A 23,458-nucleotide genomic window follows, 5' to 3' on the forward strand; every position below is an offset into this window, starting at 1 on the left:
AACTCTACCAATTCTGCCATGATGAATGGTCAATTATCCAGCCTGAATTATGCCAGAAGCTTGTTGATGGATACCAAAAGTGTTTGGTTGAGGTCAAACCTTCTGAGACATTTAACCAAATACTAGTGAGGATGTAAGTATATATTTAAGTCTTTATGCATAGTTTTCGACCCTGTGTGAATTAGAGAAAATTCCAAATAAATTCAAACTTGAGCACCCAGCTCTTATTTTTTAAAGTAATTAAAGATGTATGCTATACCATCATTCCACCATCGAAAAAGGCCAGTTCCAATAACTTATTTAAAAAAACCAAATTACCATGACATTCATGATGAGTGTGTATAAACATCTGACCACAACTGTATGTTTAAATGTGGAATGAATGGGTGGTGTCTGTAACACTAATATTAGTGCACATCTTTTCATTTTTCTAAGCCCGTCAGCTTTTCAAAGCCTCTGAATGTATTGCAGGAAATATTCATTAAAGCTGAAAAGACTGGAGTTCAAGCTGAACAGTTTCAGAGCCAAAAAGTAGAAGTAATGAAATTCTGGAAAAACACAGACTGGTTACCACACGTTTTATTTTTCCATCCTTTAGCAGAAATAGTACAAGTATAAAGGAGATGGATAAAAGCAGCATGTCTCTTGTCTCTGCGAACACTGTCACATTAGGTCAGCACTCGGTTGGTCAGTCAGTCCATCAAAGTCACCGTGGAAACCACCTGAGAAGACAACCAGAGTAAACTGTGACTGCTGTTCTTTCTGTCACAGACCTTGGCTCCTTTTCACAAATCATATCCCAGTTCTTCTGTTGGAATCATCTGTGTTTGAGGATGACCTCTGCCCTGATGCTGGACTGTCAGGTGACGTACAGTGGTGTGAAAAAGTGTTTGCCCCCTTCCTAATTTCCTATTTTTTGTGTATTTGTCACTCTTAAGTGTTTCAGATCATCAAACAAATTTAAATATTAGACAAAGATAACATGGCCCTGTATGAAAAAGTATTTGTAATTAAATAGAAATTTTCTAACAAACTGAAGCAAGCTAAGAGATCTCAAAAAGCAAAACAACATACCACGATCCAAAGAAACGGCTGATAAACAAAGTAGGTGACATCTCTCAGTCTGGAAAGGGTTAGAAGTCCATTTCTAAGGTTTTGGGACTTCAGTGAACCACGGTGAGAGCCATTATCCACATATGGACAAAACCTCGAACAGTGATGAACTTTCACAGGCCAGCCTACCAAAATTACTGCAAGAGTGCATCAGCAACTCATCCAGGAGGTCACAAAAGAACGATTCTTGACCTCAAGCTGAGATCACGAACAGATGGCCGTATATTCTCACTTGGGTTCTGCAGGAGGACAATCATCCAAAGCACAACAGCAAGTCCACCTCAATGGCTTAAGAAAAACAAAATGAAAACTTTGGAGTGGCCAAAGTCAAATTCCTGACCTGAATCTGATTGAGATGCTGTAGCATGACCTCAAAAAGGTGGTTTAGGCTTGAAAATCTTCCAATGTGGCTAAATTACAACAATTCTGCAAAAATGAGCGGGCCGAAATTCATTCACAGCACTGTACAAGACAGACTGCCATTTATGGTAAACGCTTCGTTTCAGCTGTTGTTGCTAAGTTTGGCCCGACCAGTTATAAGGTTTAAGGGACCGATCACTTTTTCACACAGGGCCATGTAGGTTTTTTCCTCTTAAAATTTTAAATTTAAATTCTTTTGATGATCTGAAACATTTAAGTGTGACAAATCTACAAAGGAAATAGCAAATCAGGAAGGGGGGAAACACCTTTTTGAACCACTGTATAAACTAGGACATTTTATTCACTCAACAGCTTATCAGGCAAAGTTGGAAATACAAACCCATCAGTTTAGGTGGGCAGAAAACTTAACTCCAGTAAAAATTGCTAACATATCTGTAATGTCTCTTTCCACCTCCACCAGTGAGGTTTCCTCAGGCATTTTTCCTCTTTCTGAATTTCTTACTTAAACTTCACTGTTCTCTTCAGCAATCACCACATAACATATATGATGGTAAATCACAAAAGCTGATTGTACCTTACCTAATAAGTCCAGGACACGCTGATGAAGGCTGGAGCTTCAGGTTCATATGTCAAACTGGCAGATCTGCGTACCCGAGCAGGTGTGTTACACGTCTGGAAGTTAAAGACAAAGTCCAGGCTTTACAAAACCAAGAGTGATCCATTCATTTAGGACTGAAGCCACTGACAGCAAACATTTCATCTTTTGTGTCAAAACCCTCCAATTATAACATTTTTATTGAATCTGATGATAGTAGTCTCTGAAAGTCGATCAGCATCTATTATATATGGGTCGATTCATCTTTTAAAAATGATGAATTCCGGTGATAACAATGAACAGCATCAGAAACAGCATTTTCAAAAGCTGAAGAACCTTTTAACCCTTTAAGACCTACCATAGAACCAAGGCCGCCAAAGCTTACTTTATATTTTTACATGCTGTAGTGCCATTTTTGGGAGCATTTCAAGTTGCTATACATCAATACAACTGTTATAGCCCAAATTTTAATAATATTTATGCATTAAATCCATATTAACCACATAAATTGCAAAAAAGTGCAATAAACTACAGAAAAATTGAACATCGTTTTTGTTTTGTTTTTTTACATATATTTCTACTTGGAGAAATTTAAGAGGTTTATCCCTCAAAACTTTAAATACAAAAAAGTTGCAAAAATAGTTTACAACCACAGGAAATTTAATTTGAGTGTCTTCATAGTTTTATTTTTGAGATACACCAATTTTTATATACTGCAGAAAAATTGAAAAACAATCCTATAATGCAAATTTGCAAAGAAAACAGCATATGCATCAAAATAAACTATTTAAAGCAGCGCAATTTGAGTTCTAAGCATCACAGAAACTATTCAGAAAAGCATAAAGTCAAACATGACTTTTAAAAACACCAGTATAGGCTTTTAAGGCCTACAAGTAAAAAACTACATTTTCCGCGAAAATGACGTCACTTCCAGTTTCGGGCAGGTAATGGCGGACATGCGATTGTTCGCGCTGACGTCTATTTCAATGTAGGAAGTGTTACGAACAGCTGATCGGATTGGCAAAGTGTGTTTCTGGAATATTACATTTTTGTTCCTGCAAGCACTTTTTATGCAATTTTTGCAAAGCTATATGTGGAAAGAAACCGTGACCTAGCACAAGCTGATGGCATAAGATGTAAGTACAACCCCTCCGGTTTCATATGCAAAACAAAATTATTGTGCTAGCTTACATGGTTCCGGTTCTACAGGGATTTAAAAATAGTTACGCAAAACGGAGCGTTGCTGCTCCGACCGCCTTTAAAGGGTTAATGCTTGATGCACTGCACCCATATCTAACAGCTCGGGCAAATTAGGAAAAAAATCTATGGTGTCATGGACAAGAAAGTCTACCACAACATTTTAGTGCATTATGGAGTCTCTTCTGGACCGGAGCTGATTAGTCGTGGGTTCATATTAGAGCTGGGCGATAGAACGATAACGATATGTATCGCGATATAACTTTTACTCGATAGAGAAATTAAGCTATCGCGATAGACCTCGCCGCTCTTGTCCTCTTAAAAAAAAATAAATACAAAAAAAAAAAATAAAGGTCAGCCAATCCAAATTAAGTAGCGCAGAGCCGAACCAATCACAGCCGCAGCGTCACGTCGCGTGACTTGTTACGTACAGCACAAGTGCCAAGCCGCACGTGTGTTTGTTTGGGAAGCAGCCAGCGGGTAATGGAGCCAGCACGTAATGGAGGAAATGAGTGTGCCGACTAGAAAAATCAACCGAGCGTGACCGAAGAGAAAACAGATGATGGTTCCAATGCCGGAGAGATTGTCGAACGGAAGAGCCAAAGAAGTTCCGTAGGGTGAAGGTATTTCGGCTATTTCAAGTCTGACAAAAAACAGAGTAGCATGCACTGTAAATTGTGCCGAAAGCAAGTCTGGAAATACAATAAACTGGTGCATGCGTCACACTGTGCGCCACGTTATTGTTTCAGTGAAATGAATTTCTACAATACTGTTACTGTTAATTCTACTCTGCAGTGTTTAAATGCTTACATATACACAGTTACTGTCCGTCCACACATACGACTCGGGTCTGCTTCTATGCCCCAGCTTTGTTTACTTTTTCCCACCGAGGCTTCTAGACTTCTGATTGGCCAACATTTCTGCACGGTTAGGAATCTAGCACCACCTGCTGCTTTGGCATGTTCATAGCAGCGTTTTCCTTCATTTCTCCCTTTATGTGTGGACGGGATTATTTTTTAAAATGAAAACGGAAAATCTCCGTTTTCAAAAATACCCGTGTACGTGTGGACGTAGCCTCAGTCTCTGACTGGAAGTGCTAATTCGTCATTCGGCTTTTGTCAGACTAAAGTAACTGTTAAAACTGTTTGAAAAGCTAAGCTATACAACAAGGAGAGATTGAGAATTTCCTTTTAGTTCTCAGTTTATTTGATATTGACAAAAGTTAGTCAGTTTTGTCTGTTCTTCTGTAAAACAAACTAAGATTTATTTTTAGAATTAACATTTTGTTTCTAAGTGGAATTGACAATTTAGTCTGTTTTGTTTGTTCTATTTTGAAACTTAAACGCTTTAGCGGCTGCCTTTTGTGTAGTTTGCAATATTTGCCTTTATTTATCTGAAAAAGTCTCATGTTCCTTAAGTACATCTACCCTGTTGAACTTATTATGGGAAATAAATATTTAAATAAAAACAAGCTGCTGATTATTTCACATTTTACTTGTGAGCAACGGCACATTTAAATCTTACAAATAGTTATTTGGCTTATATCGTGATAGATATCGTTATCGCCTGAAATGAAAAAAATATATCGTGATTAGAGATGGCATGATACCACTTTTTTATGTCCGATACCGATACCGATATCATAAATTTGGATATCTGCCGATACCGATATGAATCCGATATAGTGTTTTTTAATCAACAAAACTGTTTTTAAATATCTTGCTGCATTTTGTATAAGTTCATACTCAAGTTTAAAACAACAACTACACTAAAGCTATTCTTTTATACCTGTATGCAAAAAAAAATATTTCATAGTTCAGCAATACTGATCAATCTAATAAACTTAAACCTACACCATCCTCCCTATTCTGGTATTTTAAAGAGTACTTAGCATAAATATTAAGCAACCTAACTAATAGGGTTCCAACTCCCAGCAACAACAAAAATAAATAAATAAAAAATAGGGAACCACCCCTCACGCTCCACCTCATGATGCTTAATCGACGTAATCAACCTTAATTTGATGCAGTGTGAAAAAAAATGCACAGAAATCAATTATTTTTCAAGAAATATTAAATAGATTCAACATCTTTCTTCAACAGAATTGCAGACTGCACAGATGGTACCTTCCCAAAGGAAAAAGTACTATAGCTTACTAGGGTATATATATTAGACTTAATAGTTACTATATACAATAATGGACTTCTATTCATTTTGCATCAAATTAAAACTTTGGGTGTCAGATAATTATTTATTAAAAGCTAGACATTTTAAATGAGAATAAGAAAGAAAAGTATGTCTTTGTGCCCCCTTTTCCCTGTTAATGCCCTATCGGCCCCCCTGGCTAAACTTTGCTAGATCCGCCCCTGCACAGTTACCAGCCGTCAGCTACGTAGAAAAAGATCCTGGAGTAGAAAGTAATATTAAATACATTCTAACAACAGCTGATCAAGCTTAAACGTGCTGCTGTTGTTCAGCCGCTGGTTTCCTCTTTCTGGTGCAAAGTGGGCCAAAAGCAAACTAGAGACACGGACTCGCGACAGAAAAGCCGATCAGCTGATCGTTAAGCAGTTTCATGATTGAAGTAGCAGCAAGAAGAGGCAGTCGTTTGTTAAGCTTAACGCAGGAATGCTTTACAAACATTCAGAGATGGACTTACACACTTGCTTTACTTCTCTCGGGATAACTTTGTCGGAGATGAAATGCCGGGTTGCTAGCGAAGCTCCACATGCTATCCAGACCACCGACAGGTCCCGCATGCCACAGCCGCTCTATCACGTGATGCATACTGCTCCGACGTGCTAACGTTCTGAGGTGAATTACGGCGTGTTGCAAGTTTTGTGAGGTGCTTTCGTGATATTTAATGGATCGGATTACATTTTTTATTTTTCTCCGATATCCGATCCAGTAATTTAGGTCAGTATCGGACCGATACGATACGTAATATCGGATCGGTCCATCTCTAATCGTGATATGAAAAAATCTCATATCGCCCAGCTCTAGTTCATATACCAACAAGACATTGACCCCAATCATAAGTCAAAGCTGTGCAGACACTATTTGACCAAGAAAAAAGAATGTGAAGTTCTGGACCTGATGAAATGGCGAAGCGAAAGGTCAGACTTCAGTTCTGTTGAGCAGATTTGAGATTTAATGTATTCAAAGACAGCTCGTTTTATGCAAACCAATTCTCTGTGGACATCTAGAAGCTATTTGGACATCAATAGCAAAAGACACTATGGATAAGGAACAGTAAATAATGCGCTTCAGTGCTTGAACATTTGCACACTGAAGAGAAATGTCTATGTGCAGAGCAATGTCTCATGAAATCAGAAAAGATGGCCAGATTTGGTATATCTTTCTATGAACATTTGCGTACCGGGATGCAGTTGTTCCCCTGTTTGGGACACAGGTGGAGTTGGCAGTGAAGGAAGATGTCACTAGAGCCCCCAGTGAACCGGAACATGTTGAAGGAGAAGTAAGTGGAGGTTGCCAGTCCGTTTTCCTCCACCTGCACCGTCGGGTCAGCAGGGTTTGCACAGCTGTTCATAAGCAGGAAAATAAACTTTGTTCAGGAGTCCATAATAGTGATCAAAAGGAGTTGAATTAATCTCTGAGCAGCAGCGAGCAACCACCACCTCTGAGTTTCTCTCACCCGTTAATGATCAGATCATGTCTTGGACTGCTGGTGGGTGATGCCTTGTCAGTTGCCCAGCAGGAGTCGGTCACCACACTGACCATGCTTCCATCCAAGCCATCGGTCTTCAACACCATCCAGATTTTCTCGTTCAACTGCAATTCACTGTTCCACTCCACAAGTTGTGTGCGGCCAGCATTAGTGTAGGCCTTGATAGTCAGAGTGTAATTCCAAGCTCCAGATGTGATGCACTGTGCAACGGACCTGCAGAATGCACACATTTACACTGTTGTTAACAACAATCCCAACTAGGGCTGCTCAATTAATCGAATTTTAATCACGATTACGATCTGGGCTTTCAACGATCATTAAAAATGAGTGAGCCGATTATTAGCCCCTCCCTCATTTATCCGCAACACCTTAAAGGCCGGTCCGTGAAAATATTGTCGGGCATAAACCAGTCCGTGGCGCAAAAAAGGGTGGAGACCGCTGATTAAGAGGACCCGAGGGAAGCTCGGAAAGCTAAGCAGAAGTTATTTGGAGAGGAGAGTGACTGCCGTTGGTTGAAAAGAGAGGTTAAAAAAAACTTCAGTGGTGTTGCACACTATTTTATATTATTTTTTAAAGTCATTGTTTACCCTTTAAATCCGGTCAGAGCAGCACGCTCCGTTTTGTGTAACTATTTTTAAATCCCTGAAGAACCCTGAGCCGTGTAAGCTAGCGCAATAAGTTTTTTTTGCATATGAAACCAGAGGAGTTGTACTTACATCTTATTCCATCAGCTTGTCCTCGGTCACGGTTTCCTTCCACATAAAGCTTTGCAAAAATTGCATAAAAAGCACTTGCAGGAACAAAAACATAATATTCCAGAAACACGCTTTGCCGATCCGATCAGCTGTTCGTAACACTTCCCACAGTGAAACAGACGTCAGCGGGAACTATCGCATGTCCGCCATTTCCTGCCCGAAACCGGAAATGACGTCATTTTCGCGGAAAATGTAGTTTTTTACTTGTAGGGCTTAAAAGCCTATACTGGTCATGTTTGACTTTTCTGAATAGTTTCTGGGATGCTTAGAACTCGAATTGCACTGCTGGAAATAGTTTATTTTGATGCACATGCTAGGATTGTTTTTTCGTTTTTCCTGCAGTATATAAAAATTGGTGTATCTCCAAAATAAAACTATGAAGACACTCAAAATAAATTTCCTGTTGTTGTAAACTATTTTTTGCAACTTTTTTGTATTTAAAGTTTTGAGGGATAAACCTCTTAAATTTCTCCAAGTAGAAATATATGTAAACAAAACAAAAATGATTTTCAATTTTTTTTGTAGTTTATTGCACTTTTTTGCAATTAATGTAGTTACTATGGACTTAATGCATACATATTATTAAAATATGGGCTATAATAGTTGTATAGCAACTTGAAATGCTCCCACAAATGGCACTACAACATGTAAAAAAATAATATAAGCTCTGGCGGACTTGGTTCTATAGTAGGTCGTAAGGGTTAAATAAATATCGTCAAATAATCGAGATCTCAATTTCAGTGAAAATAATCGTGATTATCATTTTTGCCATAATCGAGCAGCCCTAATCCCAACATCTTAAAATACTTGCACTGTTAGCAATGCCCACATTTTAACAAATATTCAAACAATACCTAGCAGCCACTACAAACCAGTCTCTGATTCTGAAGGTTGCAGTGTTGATGTTCGGCTGACTGTAAACACAGGAGAAGTCGATCTGGACTTGGTCTTTGCGAGTGATGACGTCAGAGTAATTCTGGCTCCTGATGGTGTTCTTATAGATGATGTAGCTGTTGTTGGTCTGCAGGGTCACATAATCAGATACTAAGCAAGTTCTTCATTGTTTCATCTTTAACATCTGATACTGTTTAAGATGTTGACTGACTGGTATAAACTTCAGATGACCAAAAATTTTAGAATTCACAGAGATCAAAGCTTAAACAGCAGGAGATGAAACCCACCGTGACCACCGTCCCACATCTGTTGCTGCTGTTGAAGCTGAAGGTCACCATGTGGGTGAGCTTGTCCACCCGACCCCTGCAGGTCGGGTCGTTGAGCTGTAAAGCAGAGTAATTGATGTCTTTGTCCTCCAGGAGACAACCGACCAGAGTTAGTGAAGCAGAGTTCTCCTTGCAGACCGTTGCATCACCTGAACGTCACAATATCAGTCAGAAAAATCACAGTTAGAAGCTTTCCTACATTATTCAGCCCTGTTGTCATGGTGATGTCACAGCTGTCGTACCCAAAGAGTTGTTTGCTTGGTACTTGGAGGCAAAAATGGTCCGACAAAAGCAGCGAGTGTCACCACTGACCGTCTTCTCACCACAGAACTCGTGATCGCTGCAGGTCCTGTCCTGACAGAAGGCCTCAGAGGCTACAGAGGAACACACTCATCTATTATCCTGAAAACATGGGAGCTCTAAAAATCCACAGTTCAGTTCTTTAACAAAGGAGAGCTTATTAATAGGGGTGGGTTTTGATTAGTGATTTATCGATTAAAATCGATTCTAGCTTGGATAACGTGATATCGATTCATTAAAATCCTGAATCGATTTTTTAATCTGAATTTTAATTTGCCCGAAAAGCCAGAATCTCAGGTTAAACCTCACAAAATTTCAACAACCACCAAACAGCTAAAACAGTAAATGAGAGCAGGTACATGGATTCTGCACAAAGACGTAAACACAAAGCGCGGACCCGCGGATCAGGATCAGAATCAGTGAGATGTTGCCTTTCTCACCCGACGGCACGGATTCTGATGTTTCGGCGGGTCCACGCTTTGTGTGTACGTATTTTTTACGCTAGATTCCGAAGCTGCAGGTTTTCACTGAACCAGCACAAAAGAAGCAGCAAACTACACTTCACATTTGATAAACATCGACGTGAATTCCCTCTTACTTTTGCTGTTTTGCTTCCACCACGATACAATCACACTTCATGCACAGCTCTCTCTCTCTCTCTCTCTCTCTCTCTCTCTCAGTCTACTTCAAGAACAGTTTTGTTGAGCTAGTTAATAGGTATGCCCTCATTGTCATCTGTTGTGATTTTATTTTGAAAGGATGCTTCCTGTTATGCTGCGGAGTATACGCGAGAGTTCAATAAACAAAGTCACCTTTTGGTGTGAATGTTCCCATGAAAGCCGATGCCCCACGTGTGATTATTCCTCCGTCTAGATAATAAGTATCTTCAATATTCATGCAGATTCTGCTGGAAGACCCGTCTCTGCTAACAAGTTTCCAGTCTAAAAATCTGTTTTCTTCATTATTCGCTTGCGCACAAGTCTACCATTGTTTACAGCACTGTTGGCCGCTGTTTTTTTCCTTTTACTTACTTCCGAAAAGAAAAGCTAATTTCTGCTGTTCAATAGGCTACTGAACAAATTTAAACTTTTTAAAATTGTGCAAAATTGCAAAACGTTTAGCTGTGTCTCTAATAAAACCTCTGTAACTTTGCTCTGCTTCACTTCAGCAGCATCAGGTAATGTTCATATGCTGATTAATGGGTTTCTTTCGTTTTTGATCTACTACAGAATATTTTTATAAAATCTCAGGCCAGGAAAATCACCTTCATGTTTTTCTGTGTTTTATCCTCAGTTACTTTGACACAAAGGTATCTGCTGTGATGCTTACACCTTTGATAAAGTCTCGCAAGTGTCAGCTTTCTTTTTATAGATATAAAAATATAGAAATGTACCGATGCATGATCTGAATTATAATATTTCTGACTGTCTGAGGCCAAATTTCCCCGATTCAAATCAAATCGAATCGAATCAGAATTGAATCGATTCTAGAAATCAGTGACAATCTGACGTCTTATTAAGGTCTTATTAACATCTTACAGCAGCCGGTATTTGATGTCCAGCCATCCAGAGCGTGGTTGTGTAGACTGCAGGCTCTGGCGTAGGCCTTCAGGAACTGACAGTTGAGTCCGTCCACTGCAGGATATTTACACAAAGTGTCGGTGCAGGCGGTTATGTAGGGCTCTGGGTCGATGTCAGTGTTACAGGAGGAGAAGGGCGCCTCCTTCAGGAGATTACAGCTGTACCACAGATAGAGAAACAAAATTGAAGACAATAAAATAATAATCTGTAATCAGTTGTGTTTATCTTCCATCTATGCTACAGTCACATGTGATGTACCATGTAATTTACAAGACAGATCAACACACATGTTTTTTATTACGTCAAAGGGTAAACAGATCCTGCCTTGTGGATCAGTCTGCTCACCGTTCAGTCACACTGTTGCAGTCGATCGTGCTGTCAGCAGTCTCACTGTACTGCATCTCACAGCTAGGGGGCGACAAACAACAAAGTTCAGGCTCATTCATACAAACAGAATATCTGCAACATCAGCAGCAGCAGTCAGAGGGACTCTGAGCTTGTGATGAGGTCTTACCTGGTGGAGCTGTACTCAGAGAGCCTCAGGTCACTCAGAGAGCTGCTGGAGTTTCCACACAGACCCTCCACAGATGAACCAGCAGGTCCTGCACAGGATCAGGACAGAATGAGTCAGATCAGCATCAATATTCAAACTGGAGGAACACAGCAGCTCAATAAATAACAGCACAGTTTACAGTTTACATTACATGAGTTAAACTTTATTTTCTGTACCTTCTAAGAGGATCTGTGCGGTGTTGCCATCAAAGAAGACAGAGATGTTGAGTTTGGTGAGTTCGGCAGTGACTCCAGTTTGGTCCTTAGAGAGCTGCACACCATGAACCAACTGAGGTGAGCTGCTGAGGGTCAGTGTGGAGTCGTCCAGCTGCATCACAGCAGAGACAAAGTGGTGGAAACACTGAGTGAAACATGTCAAACACACAAACAGGCTGATTTCACAGCAACAACCACTGAGTTCAGCAGCTCTGAAAGAACTGCTTCTAACAGCCCTGAGAAGAACGATGCGAGGAGACACAGCAGAGGATGAGGGAGGACTTTGGATCAGACTCCACTCTGACACATGAACTGTGGCTGTAGGTCGCTTACCTGAACTCTCCCACCTTGTTCCAGGTGAATGTCATGCCCGTCCACACGCAGCGTCACACTGTCCAAAAAGCTCACATCTTTACGACGTCTGTCCCTGAAGTTCCCCAGAACAAGGAAGTCTGGGAGTGACGGAGTCGAGAACAGAGAGTACGCACAGCGATCCTGGATGGAGTTCATATGGCCGTGGACGTCGATGACAGTGGGGCCGGTCACAGTGCAGGTGGAGTCCAACATGGTGTCCAACACACAGCTAACAAAGGCAACCAACCACAAACATCACCATGAGTTGCTGCCAAAGAAGGTTACCCCAGGGGACCCTCTATTTCTTAAGTTATTTCACTGTAGAACCTTTTAGTAACAAAATATGAAGAGAAAATATTTACATGCCGTTGCCTTGACAATGCTCCAATGGACCACAACCAGAGGTCTGGAGGGTTGCAGTCTCAGAACAGGTGACATTGGAGCAGATTTGTGGGTCAGAGTTGACCACAGTACCAGGTTTATACACAGTATCTGGGAAGAGAGGCTTCACTTTAGTTCAACAGTTTTCCAACTGTAAGTGCAAATAAAACAGTAACAATCAAATCTTTCAGAATTACATAATCCCAAAGTCACGGTAGGAGTTTAAGATTCACTAACCTGAGTGTCTGCATCCACTGATATCTATGGTATGATTTTGAGACTTGTAAACAATGTTATTAACCTCTACTTTGTTGATTAGGACATCACTGACCTGAGTATAGAACTAAACAGAAACAAACACAGCTAATGTTATAATCACAGAGCAGAAAGAACTGACATCAAGCTGAAAACAGACACAAATGTTGGCATTAAATATAAAGTATTTAACATATTACGTCAAAGTGTTATTGTTCATATACACACAGACTCACCGCCACTAAACCAGTGCCATGTGCTTCCAAACTCAGAGCTGCTTCTGTCCCAAAGTTGAATAGGTTTAAGCTAATCTGTAAACAGGTTAACAGGAAAGATTCAGTCACTGTGAAGAAGTTTCATCTGAAACTGTTTAGAAAAGCTCAGGTTCATAACATTAACATTGGGCCTGTTGAGCTGCATTGCTAAAACATTTTGAATTTCATAATGGAGTGTTTCCATATGCTATAAAAACTACAGTCATCACACATGTTTTTAAATCAGGTGATTATATAACCAATCATCAGACCAATCCTTCTGCTAGCAACAAAAATAGCAGAAAAAGTGATTTTTAAACAAACACGATCATAATCCAACATGTTGTCATATACTGAAGTGATATCCATGCAAGTCTCTGTTTTCATGGTCTGTATTGTCTTAAAGTGCTTCTGTTTTCAATCTTTAATAGTTGCTTTTGATGTTTAGTTTGTTTGGTTATGATTATGCATTACTTTTACCATTCACATGCGTTGGTCCTGTCTCCTGTGTACGCTTAGATGCCTTTGCATCTTTGGTTTTCCTTCACCCTTCAGGTGAAAACTAGCCTGTACGGCTGCATCTGACATACTCATGTTAATTAGTCTACAATGTCCCTTTAAAAAATAAAAAAAACATTTTTCATTTTATGTTTGTTTTCAGTGTTGATTGAAACTATTCATTTTAGGCACACCCTTCAGGCTTTGTGATGCAGAGCAGGACTCACCTTTGAACTGCTGATCTGCATGGTTATTTGCACACTGCATCTCAAACTGTTCTGAATTGTTTGTGTTTTATTTTTAACCCAACGTTCAAGAACAGACTCTGCTTGAACTATATTAAAAGCTGCTCTCCTTTTGTCAGGTGAGCTCCCCACGATGCAGTCGCCTTCATTCCTAGGGTCGTAAAACTTGTCAAAACACATCACAATGTCTCGTCTTGTGAAGGTCACCTGTAAAAATCAGAGACACAACAAATCAAATAGCAAAATATTTTGTGGGTTTTTCTGTCATGTACAGCTGAACTGTTGGTGCTCAGGTTTCAGTCAGAGCTCTCGCTCTTCTTCAGGAAGCTGCATCAGGTGATGGTTACATACTCAGCATCACTGCAGAGGACATTAATAAGACGCTGATCTCTGAACTCTTCACTCAGTCTGCAAACATCATCTCTGCTACAGGTGGAGATTAAACAGCAACAACACATAAAGCTCTGCTAAAACATCAGGCTTCATCCTACTCACATAGAGCTTCTCGTACTTCTGTCCATAATATGTGATGGGACATGAGCTGATGTCCACCACTGAAGGCTGAGTGACTGACTGTTGCTGAGCACCTGAAGACACAGACACACGTGAGAGGTGTGAGCTGCAGCTTGTTAGCTGTTAGGACAAACAAAGGTTCATATTCACGCATTTGTAGAAACAAAGTATTCGTACAAGTTGCCAAAATCTTGGAAAAGGAGGGTAGATTACAAGTTAAACTTGGGGAACTTATATGGATGGGTATAGTAGACTTAACTTTTTTATTACTTACTCACTTTACACTCTCATTTGTAATAGCAGAGCATACTCGATGCAGCGATGGACAGCCGGATAGGTCATGATCAGTCTCATAGCTGGTGTAAAACAACTATTCAAATTATTTTGCTAAAGAAATAGGGTTGATGGATATATGGGGACTTATGAAGTCTTATCTATGTTACGGTAGTACATTAACATGTACTCTCACGACAGGCCTAAACACTAAAGTACAGAAAGGTTACTATGTTGTAACTTCAGATATTGCATCGTATAGATCAGCTATGCAGTGTTTGGAAAAGAGAATGAGAGCTGTTTTGATCTGAATATGTTGAGTTGATAACATTCAGAGTGCCAGTGAGGCTAAAACAAAGTAAAACAAAATGTATGAAATACATGACAGGGACTCACAGATAATCAGGGTGAAGCTGAAAAACCAGTAACAGACAGATATGGACAGGGAAAATACTCCAAATGCAAAGACTGGAGGTCCACTACGAAGCAGGATTCAAACTTATTTACGCTGGGTTTCCTGTCCTGCGAAAGTGTGACTGGGGCATATCATGATGGTAACTAATACTGCAAACCTAACCTGCACTGGGTAAGAGATCAGCAGGTATGAAATCAATCACCTATTCTCCAGAAATGAGCTTGGCCATTTCTGGGAGATCCCTCGGACCTCTGTATGGCGAGCAGTGTTGGTCAAGTTACTTGAAAAAAATAATCAGTAACTACTGATTACCTCCCCAAAAAATAATGCCGTTACTTTACTGATTACTTATTTTCAAAAATAATTAATTACTTAGTTACTTAGTTACTTTTTAAAAACACGATTTACAACCTGAAGAGGTGATAAAGTGATAGATCTTTCAGCCCAATTCTACTTTTTCTGCATAATCCATCATACAAAATGTAATCAAATGGAAAAGTCTCTTTTTAAAGCTTGTTTTATTAGTTTTAATCTTTTAACTTTTTGCATCAAGCAAAACTTAAATTATATGCACCATTCTCTGACTTGAATAAATTAGTTTAACATTTAAACCTATTTTCTGCACATTCCAGCACATAAAATAAAATATTATTTTGTGTTTACACTCACTCTTTCAAATAGATGCAAGTAAAACACAGCAGAAAATAAATAAAATCAAAGACTCAGCGGTCCTTTTGCTCTATTTTCACCTGTGAAGCAGGAGTAGGGTAGGCGGATGCTTGCCCTGGTGCAGGTGTGTCGCGGTCAGTTGAAGAATCCGCGAGTTTCTCTGTGAGATTCCCATTATGTGGTAGCTACTCGGTGCTTGCTTGGAAGTTTAGGGGTTTTTTTTCGCTGTAAAAAGAAGTTTTCTTCCCACGCACGATGGACGCTAATGTTTTTGTCACTTTTTATGGAATCAAACTCAAAGTAATGTTTTTGTATTTCTCTGAGTATCAGTTAAGAAAAAAAAAAGATTCTCAACTTTATTTGCTGATTTTCTCCTGGCTGGCTGCAGATATCTTAACACATCTTTTCTGTTTTATAAGCATTAATATATTATTCTAAAAGAGAGCAGATATTTGTATTGGTGACCTTGTTAAACATTTTTCAGTTTTACTAACTGAAGTGCTTGAAGTATAAACTTTTAGTACTATATATTTCTCTACAGTGCCTTTCTCTTCACACACACACTGCTATTTTTGTATGTAGCGATCCATATTTTCCCCATGGTACAGTTTTATCTTCCTGCATCCAGTAAATATGGAAGCTTGTTTCTGCCACTGAAAAAAATGCTGTCAGTTAACTGCAAGTTACACTTTTGGTTTATTGTCTTTAAATTTCAATTTAGTAACTCAAGTTTAGGATCAGGACTAGGGGTTATAATTTGTCTGAGTCTTATTAGTTCAAAATGCCACGAAAATAACTCAATATTAACAAAAAACAGGACTTGAAATGTTCAGTTATTACGTGAAAAGTTTAAGATGAGTGAGTTAAATTGAATGTGAACAGAAAACAGGAAATAATTTCTTCCACATAGAACCAAAACTATATTTAGTGTGTTTGGACCCTGAAGGACACAAACATGTTAAATGTGAGCAAAATGTTAGTAGAGCTCAGTGTTTTCAATGCAAAAAAGACCATAGCATTGTCAAACGCGCCAAACCTTCCACGAGAAAATCATAGAAACTAAAAGACAAGACAGGGCGTTTGAAAGAGTTCAGGGAGTCGTGTTGAATGTAATTAATGAACCATCAGATTGATGGATGGGCGGATGACAGAGATCTACATCCCTTGAACTCTTTAAAAATGCTTGTTTGTTTGTATGATTGTTTATTCTAAAATGAAGATATGAAAGCAAGGATCCCAGGAAAATCTGTCCATGTTTGTCAGATTATCAGCACTTCAAATGGCCTTCACTGTCCCTCCTTACTTCAGGTCATTTGGTCTTTGTTCCTCAGTCTCTGATTATCAGTTCCTGAATACTAATCACCAAATACTCAAGTCTAGTAAGGATTAGGGATGGGTATCGTTTAGGTTTTATCCGATACCGGTGCCAAATCGGTACTTTTGAAACGGTGCCGGTGCTCAAACGGTGCTCAAACCGGTGCTTAAAGAATGGAGATCACAAAATTGGTCCAAAAACCTCTCATGTTCAGCTGTTTTTTGTAAAAAGACAACAATGTTAGCCTTTTCTGCAGCTATGGGGCATGTATGGTATCACTCTTGGCTGGAAGCAGTGCTTAAACAATGGAAAAAACACCAACTTTGTCCAAAAACCTCTTGTACCTTTTTAAGGTAATGTTCTTTCTGTCTGTTATGAACCAAATAGGGCCAGGCAATGACATGAGTGAGGTTTCCCACTTTTTCTTTAGTCATTTTAGCCTTTTTGGCCAGGGTGAAGGGAGTATCTGCCATCAAACAAGAAGACAGCCGCATGTAGCTATGATGATGTTTGCTAGTTCACCTTACATGCATTAATGTAATAACGTGGTTAGCCTACTCAACGTAAACTACACACGAACAACATTAAGCTACTCACGCAGAGAAGAACAGCTGCTGCTGCATCATCATCCTCATCATTTCTGCTACACTGGCAGGGCTAGGGGCCAGGACTCTCCTCTCGGCTGCTGCTGCCATCAAATACGGCGCATTTCTCGGCTTTTAAAAAAACGCTACGCGTCGCCAGGTGTTTCATCAGATTCGAGGTGTTGCCTCCTTTGCACAGTATCACAGTATCAGCTTAAAGCACTTGTTGCTGCTGAGTTTGCATATTTTGCTGTGAAGTACAGCCAGACTTTTGAACGCTTCACCTTGGACATTTTTAATCTGTAGCTCTGCTCTAAAAGAACGTACGTACCTGGACCCGCCTACTATCCTCGGAAACGTAAAATGATTGGCTAGAATCTAAAGTGTATCACAGCTCAGGAAAAAAAAGCACCGAAATAAAGCACCGAAATGTGCGCTGCTTTTTGGTCTGGTTACTACCGTTTATGTCAGAACCGGTGCACCGGTACCCATCCCTAGTAAGGATACTTTTAAAGTAGCTGCGGTGCATGCTTACCTGCCAGTACAATGAATGCAGACAGGAAGAGCAGTGGGCACAGCATGTTGGAGGGAACCAATCGCCTGACAAAGACCTGAAAGAAAAAAAAACACAGTTGGACGTCTGTGATTGGACAGAAAGTAGCACAAACATCAAATGGTAACACTTGGAGTTATTACTGTACATCATCTGTAAGGTTAGGAAAATCCCAGCATGCAGAATGTTTGAAATTATGACTCTGAAGATGTCACAGAAACAGACTAACTGAACAATCATCACTGTGCGAGTTAAACATCTCCATGCTCCTTCAGCTGTCAGTGAAATTTGTCTCCTTGCACCAACACTTGGCACATTTCCTCTCTGAATCTAAGTTTATTTTCTCATTAAACACCAAACTTCAAAGAAGAGAAACATAACAATATGAATAAAAGACTGGAGGAATGCGTATCATGAGCAAAAAAAACAAAGAAAACCCTAAATTTATCCTTTAAAAGGAGGACTCGGCATTTAAAAGTTCTAAAAGTCAGTGTGCGAGTTTTGCCCACTCCTTCGTCTGTCTGTTATTTATCCTGTTAAAGCCACAGAGATGCCCGTCAGTGACTCTTTATTGTTCTACTCGTGCAGCTCGTCTTACCTTCTGGAGCTCTGTTGGAGGATGAGGAGGGTGGAGGCTGCTGCTAAGGAGGCTGTCTGGTGATGGTGTCTCTGTGAGCCGTCCGTCTCTCTTTATTTGGATCCTTCCTGCTGTCCACACCCAGGTAGAGAGGAGGGCTGGAGGAGCTACCTGATGGGAACCTCCCACTGATGAATCAGCCTCTTACAGAGAGACACCTGAAATAAGCCCCCGAGAGCTTCAGGTGTTTTTTGAAACCTTTCAGCATATAACATTTATGTCTTCTTAAATGGAATAAAATTAGAAATAATTCCTTATGAATTTTGATTGCTGAGATTTTTCTAGTGACCAACATCTTGTCCCGGTCCCGTTCGTAATCTCAGCTTTCTAATCACCACGTGGCTGCAAACACAAGTGCACACGGGCAAGAAAGTCGTCAAGGCCACCAAGATACAGAGACGGCAGAGATGGAGGAGAGTCCCAAGGCTGGAACGTTTGAGGCCAGAGATATCGTATCAAACAAAAATTCCTTTAGTTCACTCCTTGTGCTGAAAGTTTTCGTGTCACCCTCACTGCACCTCATCTTTGGGATGACTGTGTATTCACACTGTTAGAGTCCTGTTAATGCCATCATATTACAACAACTTTAATCTACATCTGCTTCTGCTCAGACGGTACCTTTTTAGGGACCAGGAACCAGTGGGGTAGAGAGGAGGGCTGGAGGAGCTACCTGATGGGAACCTCCCACTGATGAATCAGCCTCTTACAGAGAGACACCTGAAATAAGCCCCCGAGAGCTTCAGGTGTTTTTTGAAACCTTTCAGCATATAACATTTATGTCTTCTTAAATGGAATAAAATTAGAAATAATTCCTTATGAATTTTGATTGCTGAGATTTTTCTAGTGACCAACATCTTGTCCCGGTCCCGTTCGTAATCTCAGCTTTCTAATCACCACGTGGCTGCAAACACAAGTGCACACGGGCAAGAAAGTCGTCAAGGCCACCAAGATACAGAGATGGCAGAGATGGAGGAGAGTCCCAAGGCTGGAACGTTTGAGGCCAGAGATATCGTATCAAACAAAAATTCCTTTAGTTCACTCCTTGTGCTGACAGATTAACAAAAGATTAATACACTAATCAATTTTTGTCAGAAGCACGTCGCATATGCCAGCAACACAACTCTAAGTAGCTACAGAGAGACTGATTAAGCAGTAAGAGTGAGTTACCCAGAATTAAACACAGATCGGCCACAACTGTTATAGGTAAAAATGGAATAATGTCACTCTTTCACTGGCTAATATGATCACTTCACTGTAGGTCATTAGTCGCTCAATGAACATTTCATTAAACAGAGCAGGAATGTTTAAAACAGCGTGTTCAAACATCCTAGTTTTATTTTGAATGCTCACATTACTTCTTACTTTGCAAAAACACAAAACTAGCAGGGTCAGAATTATTAGCGTCACTGATGCTAACAGTCAGCTGTGTGTGGTCTCTGTTGGATAACAGCCTGAACCGAGTAACCCCAGCCTATTCTTCTTTTGCAAAACTCTCAAGCACCTCCAGATTTGACGATCATCTTTTATGGGGCTCGGTCTTCAGTTCCCTCCACAGATGTTCAGCAGGCTTCAGGTCAGGACTTTGTGCAGGCCAGTCAGTAATGCTCATTGTGAGCTGGTTTTTCATCGCCTCCTGAAGGAGCCACGTATGTTTTGTTTTGCGGTTATGTTGGAAGACAAAGTGAAGACCCAAGCACAGTTTTGCTGCTGACTGCTTGATGTTTTCCTTCAGGGTTGTCACATTTTCTTTCTTCATGTTTCCTTCCACTATGAAGCATCCTCACCGTGTTTCACTGTGGGGACGAGGTTCGCTAGGAGTTGGTTGTTCTGGGGTCTTTAGACACGTCTCTCACTAGTTTTCTGTCCAGTCTTTGAGATCTATTCCTTCCAGTCTCTGCCAGGCTTGTTCTGTACTGTCTGGCTGTCTTTGAATGTATCGATGATCCTTCTCACTCCACTTCTTGACACCTGGAAAATTATTGTTAATGTTGTATTTTTAGCTCCAGCTTTCTGAGCCTCAGCAAGTCTTTTTCTCAAGTCTAAACTGATTTCTTTTGGTTTTGACATAATTTATCTGTGTAAGTTGAAAGATAATCCTCAGTTTTAACTTATTTCACAAGTTTTGTGGATTTAAAGTTAAACTAGATCATTTGCACAGCTGTGGCTTAATAAAAAAGTATTTTTTTCAGGACGGGTTTGATTACAATTTTGTTGTTCTTGACAATAAGATTCTGAAACAGAAATAATTTAGGCTTACTTAAGAAAACTAGTATGTTTACACATGCCATGTTGAAGTTTGAAAAGTTTTAACCCAAATTTTAAATTTTAGCGGATGAATGGAGGGAACATAACAGGATGTAAAATATTGGTCATTACATTTAAAGATGTTAGAAGGATCGTTGTGCTTAGTCTTTGGACTCACTGACCCATTGATCCAATCCTTTGTGAGCAGGTTTTCTGATGTTTGACAAAATTCTCTAGTAAGTGTCATTAGCATCAGCTTCATGTCAGAATTATTGGGTGTAACAGATAGAAAAGCTCCCACAGTCCCTTTATCAGCCCTCTGAAATATCAAAAGATGCATTTGAGTACACAGCATGTTTACAGGTTATCGTGTCAGTGTTACGTAGTTGTTATCAGTCCTTAACACACTCATCTGAAAAACCCCATTATACGTCATGTTGCTTTGACTCGGTGTAGACACAGATACAGGATGTGGAACAGTTTGGATAATAAGGACTTTAGTGTACATTTTGTTCCCACTGGGATTTTATTACAGCTAACAACAATACGCACTTTACATTCTGAAAGCCTTCCTTTACTCTGACATTTGGGCTCTGAATCAAGAACCGTTAAGTTTGTACATGCTTCTCTGATGGTGAACATCTGTCAGCGTATGCTTATGTACTCGGGCGAACAAACTGCACCACAGAAAGTACACTATGTGTACTTTCAAAATGCATTTCTTGCAAAAATTAAATTTTTGTCGTATGTACATCATCTTCATCACAGTCTCACTTTTTCAATCACATGACATTTTACTATGGTATTCTGGTTGTGCTTTTGTGCAAGAACACGTATTTTAAACTGGCCAGACTGCATCGAGATGGGATTTTAGTGGAGCCGAGTGTAAAATGAGGATCTTTCAGTGCAATGATGTCATTTTGCATACACTGAAAGTTTTCGTGTCACCCTCACTGCACCTCATCTTTGGGATGACTGTGTATTCACACTGTTAGAGTCCAGTTAATGCCATCATATTACAACAACTTTAATCTACATCTGCTTCTGCTCAGACGGTACCTTTTTAGGGACCAGGAACCAGTGGGGAATGTAGACAATTTAACTTTTAACAATTTTACTTGAGTGAAGTATGTGGAAAACCCCCTTTATTTATGAAGAGTCAACAAAATATTTGCAAAAATACAAAACTAGTTACAGTATCATCATGCAAGGACACAAAGACAATTTTTAGGTATTTTGAGATTTATAAAAACTTGGATGAGACATCTAGAATGTCAAGGCTTGGGAGGAGCAGATATAAGGGCGCATTTTACATTTGATTTTGAGGAAATCAACATACTTTGGGTAAACCATGTGGAGCGATTCTCACAGAATCATAAACACAAAAAACTTGCTGTGCTACAAATTGAAAGACATCACCACTGTCGTGAAGGTAAATGCTACTAATTAGTGAACTAAATGACACATTCAGAATACTTTATTAATCCCTGAGGAAATTATGTGGTTACACATAATTAATGTTAATTAATGCAAATCAAATTAATTTGATTTACATTAAAATTAATGTAAATGTCAATGAAAAGGTGACAGGCATGTTTTCTGGAGTGCATCTTGCCAAAACACCTAGTGTGACAGACCTCATTCCAAAAGGTTGGACAGGATGTGAGATTGAACATTACACAACTTTTTATTTATGTCTGTTCCCAGAGGCCATTGTTGAGTTGTGGGCAGTACACCATCGACAGCTGGAGTGCATCTAGGATCCACCATACATGGAAATTTTTAGGTGTAGGGTGAATTCCAGTGTTTTCTGACAGGATGTCAGGTAAAAGGTGTATTGTGTATATTTGTCTGTAACAAGTTAAGCATGTGATCGTGTTATCATTGTCATTAATTTGATGATTATGTTTAGGTCCCCACCGTGCAGCACAGCTTTATCGCTGCAGTGTGAAGCTCTGACAGGAGCTCGGTGCTGTATTTGGTTGTCAGGGATGAAACACAGGGTTGTCTCTGCGAATGCTTCAACTCTAACTGTTTGGAAAAACTGTTGAATCTAAACTTTGATTGTGTCCTCTGTTTTATGTTATTTGAATTTTCTTTTAGATGTACATAACTTTAATCATCAGCTGTAGTTTTTAAATGTACTTTAGAAATAAACTTGACAGATAATTATGACATTTTTGGTTTATTTTGAGTTGGTGTGCTTGTGCTTTCCTTGTGCCATTGTTGATAATTTAGTTCAGCTGGGTCTCGTTCTACATGGCTGTCTGCACTTCCCTGAATTTCCCTCTGTGTATACTTCAGTTGCCACATTCTGTATATACTAGAGATGGCACGATACCACTTTATGTGTCCGATACCGATATGAATCCGATATAGTGTATTTTTTAATCATTAAAAATGTTTTTTGAATATCTTGCTGCATTTTGTATAAGTTCATTCTCAAGTTTAAAAAACAAAACACTAAAGCTATTCTGTTATGCCTGTATGCAAAAAACACACTGCACTCAAAATATTTCATAGTTCAGCAATACTGATCAATCTAATAAACTTAAATCCTCCATCCTCTCTATTCTGGTATTTTAAAGAGTATTTGGCAAAAACATTAAACAGCCAACTGAAATAAATTTTTCTAATGTTTAAAGTGTCAGGAGGCTTTTAAGAAACTGAG

The 23,458-nt window shown here is 39.5% G+C and overlaps 1 protein-coding gene across 1 annotated transcript; it reads right to left on the reverse strand.

Annotated features, from left to right (window-relative positions):
- Nucleotides 1-563: 563 nt before the first annotated feature.
- Nucleotides 564-18,652, reverse strand: LOC112432422 (alpha-tectorin). The gene is made up of 19 exons (XM_076879819.1): nt 18,505-18,652; nt 17,889-17,964; nt 14,080-14,171; nt 13,567-13,791; nt 12,824-12,898; nt 12,570-12,675; nt 12,314-12,443; nt 11,931-12,180; nt 11,559-11,709; nt 11,344-11,431; nt 11,175-11,237; nt 10,788-10,987; nt 9,192-9,323; nt 8,911-9,098; nt 8,602-8,750; nt 6,942-7,187; nt 6,666-6,828; nt 2,074-2,166; nt 564-722 (listed from the first exon to the last, which is right to left on the reverse strand). The coding sequence occupies exons 2-18, from the start codon at nt 17,932-17,934 to the stop codon at nt 2,074-2,076; spliced, it is 2,397 nt and encodes a 798-aa protein (XP_076735934.1). The 5' UTR covers nt 17,935-17,964; nt 18,505-18,652; the 3' UTR covers nt 564-722.
- Between the last annotated feature and the right edge of the window lie 4,806 nt (nt 18,653-23,458).

The sequence above is a fragment of the Maylandia zebra genome, linkage group LG3, assembly GCF_041146795.1.
Source record: "Maylandia zebra isolate NMK-2024a linkage group LG3, Mzebra_GT3a, whole genome shotgun sequence".
In the NCBI taxonomy this organism is placed as follows: domain Eukaryota; kingdom Metazoa; phylum Chordata; class Actinopteri; order Cichliformes; family Cichlidae; genus Maylandia; species Maylandia zebra.

Coding starts and splice junctions, on each gene's coding strand:
- LOC112432422 (XM_076879819.1), bottom strand. CDS start 17,934: ATGCTGTGCCCACTGCTCTTCCTGTCTGCATTCATTGTACTGGCAG. Junction 12,444..12,569: donor CAGTGGATGCAGACACTCAG/GTTAGTGAATCT, acceptor CTCTCTTCCCAG/ATACTGTGTATAAACCTGGT. Junction 2,167..6,665: donor AGGGGAACAACTGCATCCCG/GTACGCAAATGT, acceptor TTTAACTTCCAG/ACGTGTAACACACCTGCTCG.